The 14,422-nt window shown below is 37.0% G+C and overlaps 1 protein-coding gene across 2 annotated transcripts in view; it reads right to left on the reverse strand.

Annotated features, from left to right (window-relative positions):
- Window positions 1-1,615: 1,615 nt before the first annotated feature.
- GRIN2A (glutamate ionotropic receptor NMDA type subunit 2A) overlaps window positions 1,616-14,422 on the reverse strand; it is a 191,631-nt gene continuing 178,824 nt past the window's right edge. The window contains exons 12-14 of one of the 2 annotated variants that reach the window (XM_032197371.1): window positions 9,044-9,282; window positions 5,918-7,578; window positions 1,616-2,426 (exon numbers count right to left, since the gene is read on the reverse strand). In XM_032197371.1, coding sequence (XP_032053262.1) covers window positions 2,411-2,426; window positions 5,918-7,578; window positions 9,044-9,282 — 1,916 coding nt within the window. In that variant the 3' untranslated portion in view covers window positions 1,616-2,410. Of the gene's footprint in view, window positions 2,427-5,333; window positions 7,579-9,043; window positions 9,283-14,422 lie in introns of those variants that run through there. The other variant, XM_032197370.1, reaches the window with a different exon arrangement.

Consider the following 14,422-nt stretch of genomic DNA (forward strand, 5'->3'; position numbering starts at 1 on the left):
TTCTGCTCCCAGTTAACTGAGGAGCAGTCACCAGTGAACATGAACAACCACTTCTCCATCCCACGAACATTGCTGCTACACTGCAATGAAGGTAAACAGGTGAACATGGGATTAATTCCATGATGAGAGCTAAACACCAACAAGAATTTTACACTATGTACAATATGTGCACATCAGACAGAGAATTCTGCATGATCTGAATGATGGAAGAGATGTGACAGTTTTGAGGCTACTCTAATTTGTACTCTAACAACCTGTAATTTAACCACAGCTTTGTAGGTGACTTCAGCCAGAGCAGGTTGAGCCTTTTCTGTATCATATCTTATAGTTTCCTATATTGCATACAACTCCATGGATAAATACATAGTTGTGATTAAATTGTAATTCCCTCCTACTGGTAGCAATTACTAACATTTTGCTAATACATTTAAATGAGATAGTACAGGCAGGCTATACGGAGAAGGAGAATGGCTTGTACCATAAAAGTCATACTTAGAAAGGCCTTTGTGCTCTTTCAGATGTTCCTTCAGCACTGTTATATTTTGAAGGCTCTGCTCTCAATATGAAGGAAGTCTAGATTAAAAAAATAACATCAGTAAAATTATCAAATTAGGTATATCAGCAGAAAACTGTTTTTATATTGCAAACCAGATTACCCTATATAGGAAATATACCTATTTCAAAGGGGCTTTTGAGCTAAAATAGACTTAGAGCTGGGAAAGGTAAAGTTTAGAAAGGAGATACATGACATAAATACACTTTGTCTTGAAAGAAGCACATGATGTGATGACCAACACTTAACACAAACTACCCAAACCACACCATGGTTGCTGTTCTATATTAACTAAGAGATGAGTTTATCGTAAAAGATTTGTTTTCACTAGGTTTCATATATAACATATGCTAAAACAACAAAAAGATTCACCCTTTAAATTCTTCCTAAATCAAGATTGAATCTAAGACTCTTAGATTCGTATCACAATTCCTGTTCTGCATTGGTGAACCCAGGGGAGGAATAATACCAAGGTCTTCACCAACAGCGTTGTGTTATGTACCCTAAGATACATATGCTACACTGCCAAAATATAAAAATAGCAAGTTACTCTACAAGGAATAGATGCTAACACTCTTATTTCATGCTGGACAGTCACATGGTATAAAGAAAACAATGACACTGACTAGGTTAGAAGTACTGAAGAATCCACAACAGAGAGGTGCAACCTTAGTAACTACTTGAATAAGCACAGGAATCCATATGACCTGCAAGTTTTAAACTGTACTCACCTGCAGATTCAATTTAGCAGATTTAAAGGCTGGAGATAAATAGATCATTACTTTACTACGCACGCCTATTTGAAATGGCTAAGTTAGAAGCCTGTAGCTTCTAAAAAGTCAACAGAAAGAGAGAGAGGAATACTTTCAGGAAACATCACCAGCATAACTGCTTCCAAGCCTTTAGTGCTCTGAACTGCCATCAGGAGGGAGCTTTCTCTCTCTACTTCTCTCCCCCAGCTGGTGACAGAAAGAGCTTAGCTTTCCAGCACAGAAATTCAAGACTACACAGCTCTAGTTTTTGCTACCTTTGGAATTCTATGAGATTTATTTTCACCAGGAAAAAAAAAAAAAAACACCACCACCTTAGTTTTATATATACTAATCTTAGTTTTATACTGGTCTATATTTCCCTCAGTTTTATTGTAAGCCTTAATTTACCTCATGTTCCTGAAAGATCACAGAAAGAGAGACATGTTCATGAGATGCTGCCAAAACATGGTGAGCTGGTGGTGATTGGGTTTCAGTTTGTCCACAGCACTCTTTTTCCTAACCAAGCTTCTCAAATAGCAGAATAATGAATTCTGAGCAAAAGCTACCAAAACATTAAATGAAAGTTTCCAGAAATACAAAGAACTCTCAATTTTCATTAATTTTATCTTATATATTAACGTATCTTATTTCCATGCTTTTAAGTTAGTGGGTGGCTACACTGCTCTATGAAACACAAGCAGAACACAAAATCCATTTGAAAGAAAAAAGTAATTTTACTGTGGTGAAAAGGGAATGACAAAAAACATGAAGAAATTCTACAATGTTGTTAAAAGAGGAAAAAAGCAAGAGGCAGGCATGTCTATGTAGCTGTTTTTACCTCCATGTACCTACTCCATTCCTCAGCAACTCAATATCCTGCCTCCATAAAAGTTGTCGTCCAGGAGCAGTGTAACACTACGGGACATGCTAACAAGAATGGCCCATATCATTTACAGCCTGATTCAGTTCCAGCTGGAGTCACAGGAAATCTTGGTGATAGACAATCTGCTAGAGCTGTAATCAGGAAAATGTAACAAGTCACCAGCACCATCCAGAAAGGTACAGAAAGGATGGCCACTTATGCAGGAAGATTCTTTTCTCCTCTTCAAGAATAGCAGCAGCTAGAGTGAGAGAGAGGGAAATACAGAAAGACTTGATCTCAGTTTAATTGAAAGTCAACGCAAATATATCAACAAAGCTCAGGCAATATTCAGAATTCCACACGTCTGAGTCTCGCAAGCTGTGGCTTATGGCTCTACTCTTAAAAGCTTTTCCTTCAACTTCTCAGCTTCATCTTCTTTACATGTATACATCAACAACCTCACCAACTACTCATCTAAAGCCCTACATTTTAGCCTTTTCTTCCCCCTGGATTCAGTCATAATATATGCCAAGATCAAAACCACAAATGCATGCAGATTCTTATCCCTCTACTTTCAGTATCTTTTTTTTTTTTTTTTTCTTATAAGGCAGCATTTTTTATTTCCATGTGAGCAACTGCTGTGCAACATTGTCAAGTCTTCCGTTTGTCTCTTTAATTTGGTTTGGTGTGGGATTGTTTTACACATTTGTAGCTAATAACAAATCTCTACTGTCACCAGAAATCTGCTCAAATCAGAAACAGCAAACACTGCAGTATAGTTTTTTTTAGTTAATTTGCTTGTACATTTCACAGAAGGATAAATCCACCTGGGTTTAGGATGTTTACATTTGGATTTCAACAGTTTATTTAGAAAATGCTGTAATTGGGAATTTTTCCTTCCCAGAACGTTATATACAGTATTTGTCTACATATTGAAGTATGGGCATCTAGCTGCAGATAGAGATAATATTACAAACAACTTGGAGTCAATGTTTTGAGTGCTTTAAGATGATGTGAAACACATAAGCCACCACGGAGCTTCACGATTTGCTTGGTAAACTTCTCAGCAACTTACAACCTAGTTTTTTGGTATGACACCAACAAATTGCCGGTCTGCTGAAACACACCATGTGGTTCAAAATACTTAAGATTTTACTTAGTCTACTATGATTTGGATGGAAAATGAAAATTTGCCTCAAATATTTTAATTAATTGTTACAACAATATTTATACCTTTAGTGCATTTGCCTTCCTGTAGACCAAAGACAAATATTTTATACACATGGGAGAGGGTTTTCATTTATGACAAGTAGTGTTCATCCCACCCATAAACATCCTAGCCCTGCTTAGCTCATACAACTATTTCTATGAGATACGAATCTCTGCAAGGGCAGTCAAGGATCTTCTGTTTATAAGAACTGGAGGCAGTGAGGCACCAGAAAGCAGATCATGTTAATGACATAAAATAATTATGACTAAATGTTGAATAAGGAATACTCAGAAGATATTTATTCTGGACAGAGTGAAGATGGCCATACATATGCTTTCTGAACATAGATGCAATAAAATATACTAAGATTTTTGGAAGCTGGGAAGGGATTTGGAAAGCCCAATTCCCAGTGCATTTCATTCCTTCAAAAATATCATCCTTCACCTTTATGGTGAATGTACAATTAAATTTTTTAATACTAAGAACTCATTGTGGACTGTTTGGTAGTTAAAATCAGCTCAAATCTGTTTAATTAAAGAATTGTAAACAAAAAAATCAATAAGCCATATTTGTCTATCCCTATGCATCATCTATATTACTTCCCATTTGCAGCTCTCCTCTGAATTATGCTACTCCACACTAACCAACTTGCATACTGTACCTCTGGCGTGCAGATATACAATTACAGCTGATGTAAGTATTTTTCTATTGAGAAGAATTTTAGTTCAGGGAAAAGTTAGGGTAATATTTACATTTTCCAATTCACAGTGGTAATGGTTTCCCTGTTCACTGATCTTCAGTGAAATGTAAGGAATAACACTTGAATAATCTAAACTTCCTCTACACACACAGAAAAATAGATCAATTCTTAGAATACCAGGAGAATGGCAGAGCACCACCTGTTGATGCTTTCAGTATTTAAATATATTACCAATTTACTTCTTTAGTTTAAATAGAATTTACAACTATATACTCTACTCACAAAAGACTTCCTCTCATCCCTGCCACACTCCCTTATGGTTATAGGGCATGGAGAGAGGTGTGTACAACACATTTTGTTTTTGTAACATCCTGATTAACCTTTACTAAAAATAAAAGTCATCCTTGTTATGTGAATATCTTTACATATTGGTGAGTGATGATACTCTCCCTTAGCTGTGTGCACATATTCAATTTATATGACAGATTTGATTAGAGAGGTTAAGAAACTGGTCGGATGTTCAACAAATATGTATGATATTCCAGAAGGAACAAGTCCCTTACAAGGTGTTAATCCTTCACGGTGTGTGCAAATAAACAGTATTGCGTTCCTTGCTGATAACACTGAATATATGGCTGTTGGTGTTTGATACTGTATTAACAGCTTTAGTAATATTAACATACAGTTAATTAGATATCACTAACATGCTAAAAACAAAGAACTACTGTGGGTTGGGATTTGGTTTGGGAAGTGAAGAAATAAAAGAAATACTATACAACCCTGAGTAATCACCAGTAAGGGGCAAATGCAAACTTACATACATATTAGGTCTCAAGGTTACTAATGATGACCACAGCTCCACAATAAGTGACACATACTGCTTGTTAAAAATATATACTCTGGATTAGGCAGCTGTGAATTTTTTGACAAGATGACTGCAGACTTTTCAGTGAACCTAGCTTGTAATGGCAAGTGCATGTGAAATATAAGAACAGCATTTGTATATTAACATTAACCAAAATCTACAGGGCTTCCTTTTGGTACACAGCAGTTCACATGTTTGGGTCTATGGTCTTCCCATTTATTTTCTATCAGTCTAGAATGAAGGTATTAATTTTGTGCTAACATATTGTGTTATATTAATTAAGGTTCTGGGGCTTGGAGTTTTTTTTTTTCTGATTTTTTTTTCTTTGAAAATGATCATGAAGCTAAAATATATTTTTGAAAGCCTAGCTGTCTGTTTAATCTTTTTTTTTTTTTCTTTAACTGTGCAAATGCATTCCTAATTCTTTTTGTCTGTGTCATAGTACATGCATACCATATTGCTTATCCAGTACTAAAAAATCATTAAACATTTCTAAGGACAAAAGTACATTGAATGATACTTAGCAACAGAAATTAGAATAACCAAAATATAAAATAATTAGATACAAAACAGCATAGTTGCCAACATATATTGGGGCTATTCCCGTACAGCTCGCCATTTATATAAAGTATACATAAATGGCTATTTTTTTCTCCTTTTCAACAAGACATATTTTAAAAGGATGGTTGAGAGCATACTAGTTTACCTATTCATGTACAAAAGTACACTGAGAAAGGGAGAGGTTTACATATCATTTACTACAGCAGGATACTATTAAAGAAAATATTCTCCCTCTAAGATGGTGGCAACTATTTTTCCCTATAGATAAAGCGTTCATGGAAAATTTAAACATCTGATTCAATGCTAGGCATTTTCTTATACACACGTCTATTGCTACAGGAATTTGAAACCCTTGGAGTTGAGTACACGCTATTCCTATTTGCAACATAAGGCAAAACATGCTCTGAAATGTACATGTCATTATGGATCCGACCATCCCTCGAACAGTATGATGCTGTAGACTTTATGGATGACCTTAAATAATTATCATTTCTTCCTTTGGATGGTAATGAATATTTATAAAGATCAGGTGGATTTCGCCTAAGAGATAAGTGCTGGTCGTCACGATACGAGTGCAGAAAGGGATTATCTTCTGAGTGAACAGGATACAGGGACTTGCTCCGCTTACTGTCCTCCAGAGCATGAGTTAAAAGTGAGGCTTTGTTGCTCAACAGTTTGCTTGAGGGAACACTAAACATGCTTGCATATGGACTACTTTGTAGAAACTTTTCTTTTTCTTTCAAGCTTATACTACGAGCAGGTCTTCCAATATCAATTTCCCTGGATTTATCAGCAATATTATCAAAAGAATGTTGCCTGCTAATCCTCAACTTGTTTTTTTTATGATACTGCAGAGCATTATTATGTGACCAACTATGTTCATATATTTCTTCAGGAAGTGATAAGTTCGTTGTATCCTGCAGCATCTGATCTTCCTCAATATCATAGAGGTTCCCCATCCGCAAGCATGCATCACATTTATAGGGAGATCTGCCTGAATAATGTCCTGTATAAGTGGGCAAATTAGAAAGACAGCTCCTACAGTGGGTGGAATTCTGTCTGTATCTATCATTCATGTCAACTAGGGAAGCATTTTTATCTTTTAAACTGTAGTGCTTTGCATAAAGTTTATACTGGTCATTATTTGGAAGACTGTCTTCATTATGTAGGGGAGTCCTGTTAGCATGCTCTGCTTTCCTGTAGTTGTCATTGTGATCTTGATAAACATCAGGAAGTTCTATAGTTTCTGGAAGGACAATGTTTTCAATGTACTGAGGTGTGTCCAAGCGGAATCCTGGCTCATTGTCAGCATCAATTGTGTAGATTTTATCCCGTGGAGAGCTCTGCTTGGTTTTCAGATATGTTAGTTCCACTTCACTACAGTCTTTTGGGTATTTTGATGCTACTGTTCTTTTTTTAAAATTGTCCTTGGTTTTGTGGTGCTTGTTGTTATTTTCTGGTTCCATATGGCAAGTAGCTCGGCTTGATGTCTCTGATACATCTGAATGGACAACCTCTTCGGGAAGGTATCTTTGGCTTTTCACTGAAAGTTGCCTGTTTTCATCTGACCCATTTTCCCTCTGGGAACCTTGGCTCTGACGTACAGATTCTTGACGTAAAGATTCAACAGATTTCCTCCAAAGCTGCCTGGGTCTGGAGTTCACTTTTGTTTCTGCTGTTACTGCAACCTCTACTGTATTTGGATTGGACTCATTCAACGTGAGAGGATGCTGACCTTGGAAAACATAGTTGTTAAGATTGTCCTTCTGCCGATTGCCTGGAAGTGTCTGCAGTTCACTCACATTTTCACCAAAAAAGTTGTCCTTTGTCTGAAAGGATCTGTTATCAGAAAATACCAAGTTTCCCTTATCCATGACCATGTCCATAACCAAGGAACCCCTCTGAATAAAATCAGCTGTTCTTTTGGGGGAGTTAATTCTTGAAGGATTGATATTAGTCATATTTTTTGCTGTTCGTAGTAGTTTTAACATGTTGGATTGGGAATTGGTCAAAGTAAAGTCAGGAGATTTCTTTTTTTCTTCTATATGTACTCCATGAATGCAGCTGTAAATACCCTGTAATATGAGTAATATAAAACAAATTAATTCACTAGATGTAAATTTAAAATACTTTCATTCTATTTTTATTGGAAGTAAAGAAAAAATAAACAGTGCTTATTTAATTAATAGAAAGATTAAAAGTAGATATCTACCTTTCTGGCATTTGTTTTCATCTATTTGGAAGGATAATTTCTGCTATATCTGTTGGCAATGTAAAGGAGAAGGAATGCCAGTATTTTACAAACCAGTGGTCTGTGTTGGTCTCCCATGCTTATTCCAGAAAAAAATAAAAATAAAAATAGACTTGACCTCAAAAGGTTCCCTAATCCCATCACAAAATGTAACTAACCTTCAGTAATGGAAACACTATTATTCTAAACCAGTGATTAAATTACCACTCTAAAAGAAGCCTGCACTCAGGCTATTTTCTTTGATATTATGATATTCTTCACTTTCACTGAAAAGAAAAAGTTTCCAATCATGGCATTTTGCTTTCCTGTTTCCTGTCCTAGCACATATGAAAAAATCCTGATTCTTTCTAAGCCTGAAATTGAGTTCATTTTGAGCAAAACTGCTGAAGTCCATCCTGCGACTCTTACTTGAAATAAGTATTTATTTTTTTTTTCACCAGAGAGGTTAAAAGAATTTCACATGTAAAAGGCCAAAAGAATAAAGTTCATATATAAAATGTGGAGGAAAAAATATATATGCCTTACTAGGCAACCTCCAACAGGCTAGGGCAGAGTCTTTTTAATGCAGTTCCAATAAAGTCCAATTTATTCAAAAGGGTAATTTCAGTATATTTTTAATCAATTAGGCAATTTTGTACCATTTTCAATTATCCTCAGCTATATAGAAAAATCTTGCAAAGTCCATTAGCTAATGAAAGTACCACATTAAAAAAATAGACAAGAAATACTCATTTGTCAAAAAATGTAACAGCACCTACTTCCTTTATCTTACTATTCATGTAAGTTACTTGGATATGTAAATCCACTTTGGATTTGGTAATATTACCCCTAAAAACTGTCTTACTATCTAACCAAACGTAGTGACACTTGTGTTTGACCTCTTCTCATATGGGTTATTTGAATTTGCTATGAAGAAAAGCCTATATAAAAATTAGCTCAGTACTTTCATCACTTAAAATCCACTTGTATAAGAAATACAAAAACTGAGAGCTAATGTCTGCCATTAGCATCTCTACCTTTCTTTCATGAAAATTTCCTCCAAACATATTAGATTTCAGCATTTGATTTTCAATTATCCTGACAAATGTTCATTCATACCCTAGAATAATTCAGTGGAGAAAAGACTTCCCATGGAGTACCATTACATCCTAAGGCCACTGATCACTTTGTTAATGCTCTAAAAAAGTATTTCAAATGTCTAAGTGGGAATAAAAAAGAAAGGTGATATTTTAGGGAGGCAGGCTTATACTGCCTATTGCCTAAAGCAGGAAAACGAAAGCAATACTAACCCTGCTGATTGAGAACAATAATCCCGGTCTATCTGAGCAGATTCCAGTGAAGCAGAATCTAAGTTTCCAGTAAAATAAGTGTTCCCAGATAAAGGTTATTAAACTGAGTGCCATGGCTGCTGCAAGCATGTAAAACACTCCTGCCATGTTGTCAATATCCAGCTGGCTGCTCATGACTTCATTCTTCTCATTGTGGCAAATGCCAGTCAGCCAAAGGGTTTCTAACTCTTCCATTTCCCCTAGGGACAGCAAGGAGTCAAAACAGTTAGAATGCAAAATTTATGCATCTTATAATTTATAAAATGCAAAAATTAGTGCTCACAATAATAGAAAGCCTTTGCAAGTTTAAAAATACAGCACCTTTTAATGTCTCATTTGTGAAGCACTTATCTACAAAGTGTTTGCAAATATAACACATTTCACATCACAGCACCCTAGTCACAGATGTCCTCACATTTCATTAATTACTTCCTAGAGCTGGTTGCTCTAGGAAGCAGGACCTGTGACATTTTAACTTCTTTCTGCCTACTAACACTAGCACCACTTGTTACTGAGAGGGGATGCAGAGGGCTCCCACCCCAGGGGATTGGGGGCCCCATCCACCAGGGCTGTGGTTAGTGCCTGCTTAGACCCAGGAGGCTCTTCCTATTCCAGTCCAATAGATGCCATCACTGCTCCCACCTGCAAGTCCTGCCAGTAGAAAGCCTGAGTTTGTACTCCAGAGGTGCCAATGCACACATGGACACACGGAGACAACCTTACAGACCAGCACAGACAGCAGGGCCAGCAGCAGCACCCTCATAAAAACAAATTGCACTCATGTAAGCACAGATGGCCTGATCCTCTTCCTCCTGTCCAGCTGATGAGGACTGAAGCTTGCTGGTGAAGCAGGCACACACTCCCATTTGTGTGATTCACCAATATTTACAGATCCCTCAAACAGTGGTGTGGGCTAAGTCTGTCCAACATCCAGACTCTATGCCCCTTGCCCAGGCACTGGCTCAGTCCTTCCAGAAGTCCACTAATAAACCACATCTGTCCCCACACTTGTACACACCAAACAGAAAGTGGGATCACACCAAAACCAGCTAGGAGTTGAGTTTAGTAAAGAGATGGGACATACTTCAGTAACCAGACACAGGGCTCAGTCAGATAAGTACTTGACCAGCATGGTTACATACCAGCAGCCCTTTTTATACTCCCCTCCTCCCATTTACATACACTTGTTCCTGATCCACTTTGACCATTTCCTTTCCCTGCACTTGGCCCTTCCCCTAAACATCCTAAAAAACATTTCACACTTTCCCACAACCCCTTTAAAACATACTGTAAGAAGTTTTCTCTTTCCTATCAGACATCTGATAACCTTACTTCCCCTTCTCTTACAAAGTTCTGTTTGAACTTCTCCCGACAGGTGTGGGCTCTGCTATCATTTCTGATATCTCTTATTCCCTACAGTTTCAGTATCTGGGGATTTCATTACTTGTTTTCCTCTCTCATTTTATTTTATTTTTTTTTTATGTTGAATAGCCACTAATCAAGTAGCCTCATAGCCCCTTACAATCCAGACATTTACATATCCTTTATATCCACCTATCCCTTACAATAAATATTTTTACACCAGTCTCCCAACCAAAGAAGATAATTTTGGATGTTAAAACACAGACAATCCAATCAACAAAGATTAAATTCAGTTAAAAAATTCAGTGTAAGCAGTAACGACCAGGTTCAGTATTAGGCTGCCGCAAGGTGCTGCAACGGGCCGTCACTGCAGTGCTTACCAGTTACATTTCATCTCATAGTTGGCTTCATTTTGGTAGTAGGTAAACTGATCCAGAGATTTAGTTTTTAATCACTTCCTGATCTACAAGCACTTCAGGAGAAAACGATTCTATTTATCAAAACTTTGTGCCCCCACCCCCCCAATCCTTTTATGGCAAAGAAATGACAGTCACCAACACTGGATGCAAAATTACCCAAAGAGTTGTGTTTGCAGGTGACACTAATGTACAATTGGAAATATGAAACTTGGCTAGCATCCTATACATGCAGCAAATGAGGAAATATGGATGCATCGGATATAGTCTTAAGGAAAGTCTACTGTGTTCCATACACTGACTGCTTTCAGTAGAAAGCAACATTCTGACAGCAATGCCTGGGATACTTGTAATACACCCCTTTTTCTGTTTAAGTTTCTTTCATTTATTTATATATGCCTAAATCATGATTAGCAGTCTCTCTCAAATACAGTCCTTTTTGTGCTTTCCATCTGTTTTCACTTTCTCTTTACCCCCAGAGCCCTGGGCAATGCAGTAAACACAAACCCTTCCCACCTCCAGTGCTCACTTCTGCTCACTTCCAGCTTCTCTCTTGCTCAGCCCTGGACCTCTCCTGCTCCCTCCGTATCCCATGGACCATTCTGTTTCTTACTACAGCCTCCTTTGGCCTCTTGCTGCTGCTACTGCCTGCCTCCTGAGCAGCCACAGGAAAATAAATAGCACCATCACACCTGAAACAGCATTCCTGCTTTCTGGTTCTGACTATGCAATATCTTACTGCAATTAGACCACTTCATTTACTCAAAGCTAAGGAAGCAGATCAATTCTCTCCCCCTGATGCATATTCTTAGCCTTAGCATCTGTTTCTCATAGAAGAGATTTGGCCTTAGATGAAGGATGTTATCATTTAGCAGTGGTTACTGCTGCCAACATGGACAGATGTGTGCAAGAAACTGCAATTGTTACTGCAAAGATTGTTTTATTTATTGCACGATATGACATTTTCAAGCATCATTGTTCTTCTACTTACTGTAGCATTGCATATACATACATGCCTTTTTACTCTCTTGAGGATATAGTCAGCTGAGTAATTCTATTATTATTTTTAATGGCATAAACTTCATTCTGTCTAGAAAATACAGCAGGCAATACAGAGGACCAAAACCATTTAGGATATGCCTCCAATCTGGGGGAAGAATTCCCGTGCTACTGATCCATAATCTTTACCAAGAGATTAGGAAATGCATTTTCAGCACTGTAATCCATACATCATGGGAGTAAACATCAGGGAAAAATCGCTAAAAGCTATATTGACATTTCAGCTACCTTCAAACCAGACTATAAGATCAATGACCTGCTGTGAAAAAGCATTTTACAGGATAGAGTGCCAGGCCAATGGGAAAGCTGAAGTCCACTGACAATTTTCACGTGTGAGTTGGAAGTGGAAAACAAAACTGCAATGGAGAAGTCGGTTCTCAGAGAGTGTAGAAGAAACATTGAAGCAGAAAGGACAGGTATGGGGGCACTTTAGCAAAGGCATTTCACAAATTTTGCAAGAGATTAAACTCATAATTAACTAGGAACTGAATAGTTTTGTGCTTGAAGCATGAACTGAACCTCTACATCTGAAAAACGCAGAGCAAACCTTCTCCCACATTACATTGCTCAGTCTTCAAAACACCTTAGAGCATTCCTAAAGACAAAAGTCTATCCTAATGCATATTTAAAAGACTTCTAATCCATGACATAGACACACTAAATTATTAATTGTAACAGTATTGATATTGCACTGTCACTACATTGGTACTTGGGGTTTGTTGTTGCATTTCTATGTCCTGGAACATTTGGATTTCTTTTGTTTAGTATATATGCAAACATGCTAAATCTCAATGGATTGTTCCTCTTAAATGTCTTCCAAGCCCTCCCAAGGTCTATGAATAAAACTCACAGAGGCTATGGAACAGTCCAAAGAGAGAGCAATATTTCTGGTTTGGGTATTATTAGCTGAAGCTCTGACAATCAGCCAATATTACTTCCCAGAAGAAAATTCACATCTCCCAGGATTGTCAAACATCAACTTGATTTGACTGCTGTGCCCTTTTACAGCAGGAATACAAACCCCTTTTTCATTAGTTTTCCATGCATTTCTTTCCCTTTGGCTTGTACATCTAAAGTGACTATTGATAATCCACTAACCTTTCCAAAAACATCACTACAGAAACAAACCAAGCTTGTCCAGATAAATGACAGTGTCGTGGCAAGTTGTGAAGAGCAAAGCCTCCTAGAGTGTTGTGGACCATGCTGTTGTAATAGCCCTTTCATTATATGTGACAATGACAGAAAAGACTGTTAATTAGTAGTCAAAAGTAATGTACCACAGTGTTGTAGATCATAAAGCACTCTGAATCATTGGACTGTCATATTTATGAAATTATATTATCTAGGAATGGACAGATTAGGCTAATTCTGGTGTGTATATATAAAAATTACTCATTTCCAGTGTGTAGATATATATATGTGTATCTATATGTGTGTATATACATACACACATGTGCATGCACACAGACACACAAACAAAACAGTTATTCATTTAACTGTAATAACACTTCAATACAGCTGATTCTATAAAACTGAAAAAAAAAGCCTTATCTATTTGATGCCATTGCAGCCCACTTTTTTTAACCCAAGATATTTACAGAAGGCGAATATTTCATGTTTTCTTTGTTATAGTTGGCAATCCAAAATAAAATAGCTATGGTTTCTAAAATGCATTAGGATATGATTTTTCTCACAAATACCTCTGGTATAAGGAATTTTTGAATGGGGGTGTGGATTCATTCTTTACAAAAAATCAACCATTTAGAAACTTGGCCTGGAGCTAGAACTCAAAACATCATTGAAATTCAGTTCAATTTGGGGTTAGAAAAAAATATTTGAAAGTATCAAGTGCCTTCTGAGAAATTTTCTTTCAAATCCTCTTGGATGGTCTGACTTGTGAGGTGAATGTGTAGGGTGATGACACTTATAGCCATATACAGTCTCAGCACTTGAAAGACCAGAAATGTGGATTATTAGGCATTGGAGAGTGCAGTTGTCTCCATGTGTGCATGATCCTAATTAGCAAGCGCAAGCCTCAAATCTTCCATGAGACAAACCTTGGAAGTCAACAGCCTCAATATACATAAATGTCGGGCTTCAACAAGTCCAGTGTTAATGGAGTTCAAGTCTAACAGGGAGTCTCGAGATACTTATAAATATTTATCAGACTTATTTTAAAGCTTTTTGTTTTCATTTTTGATGCTTACTAGAAGCAATGTCACACCACAATCAATTTCTATATCCATCCATTTGTGGGTGAGATTAATGATTACATGAATTGTTATTCTGTGCTGCACAGGTGACGGAGCACTGGCACAGGTTGCCCAGGGAGGCCATGGAGTCTCCTTCTCTGGAGATATTCAACACCCACATGGACATGAACCTGTGCAATGTGCTCAAAAACAAAACAAAAAACAACAATAAAAATAGTAGCATTACAGTAAGTTTTTTTTTGTTGTTTGTTTGTTTGTTTTTTAATTTACATAGTGCTGTGTCATAAAAA

The sequence above is a fragment of the Aythya fuligula genome, chromosome 15, assembly GCF_009819795.1.
Source record: "Aythya fuligula isolate bAytFul2 chromosome 15, bAytFul2.pri, whole genome shotgun sequence".
Classification (NCBI taxonomy): domain Eukaryota; kingdom Metazoa; phylum Chordata; class Aves; order Anseriformes; family Anatidae; genus Aythya; species Aythya fuligula.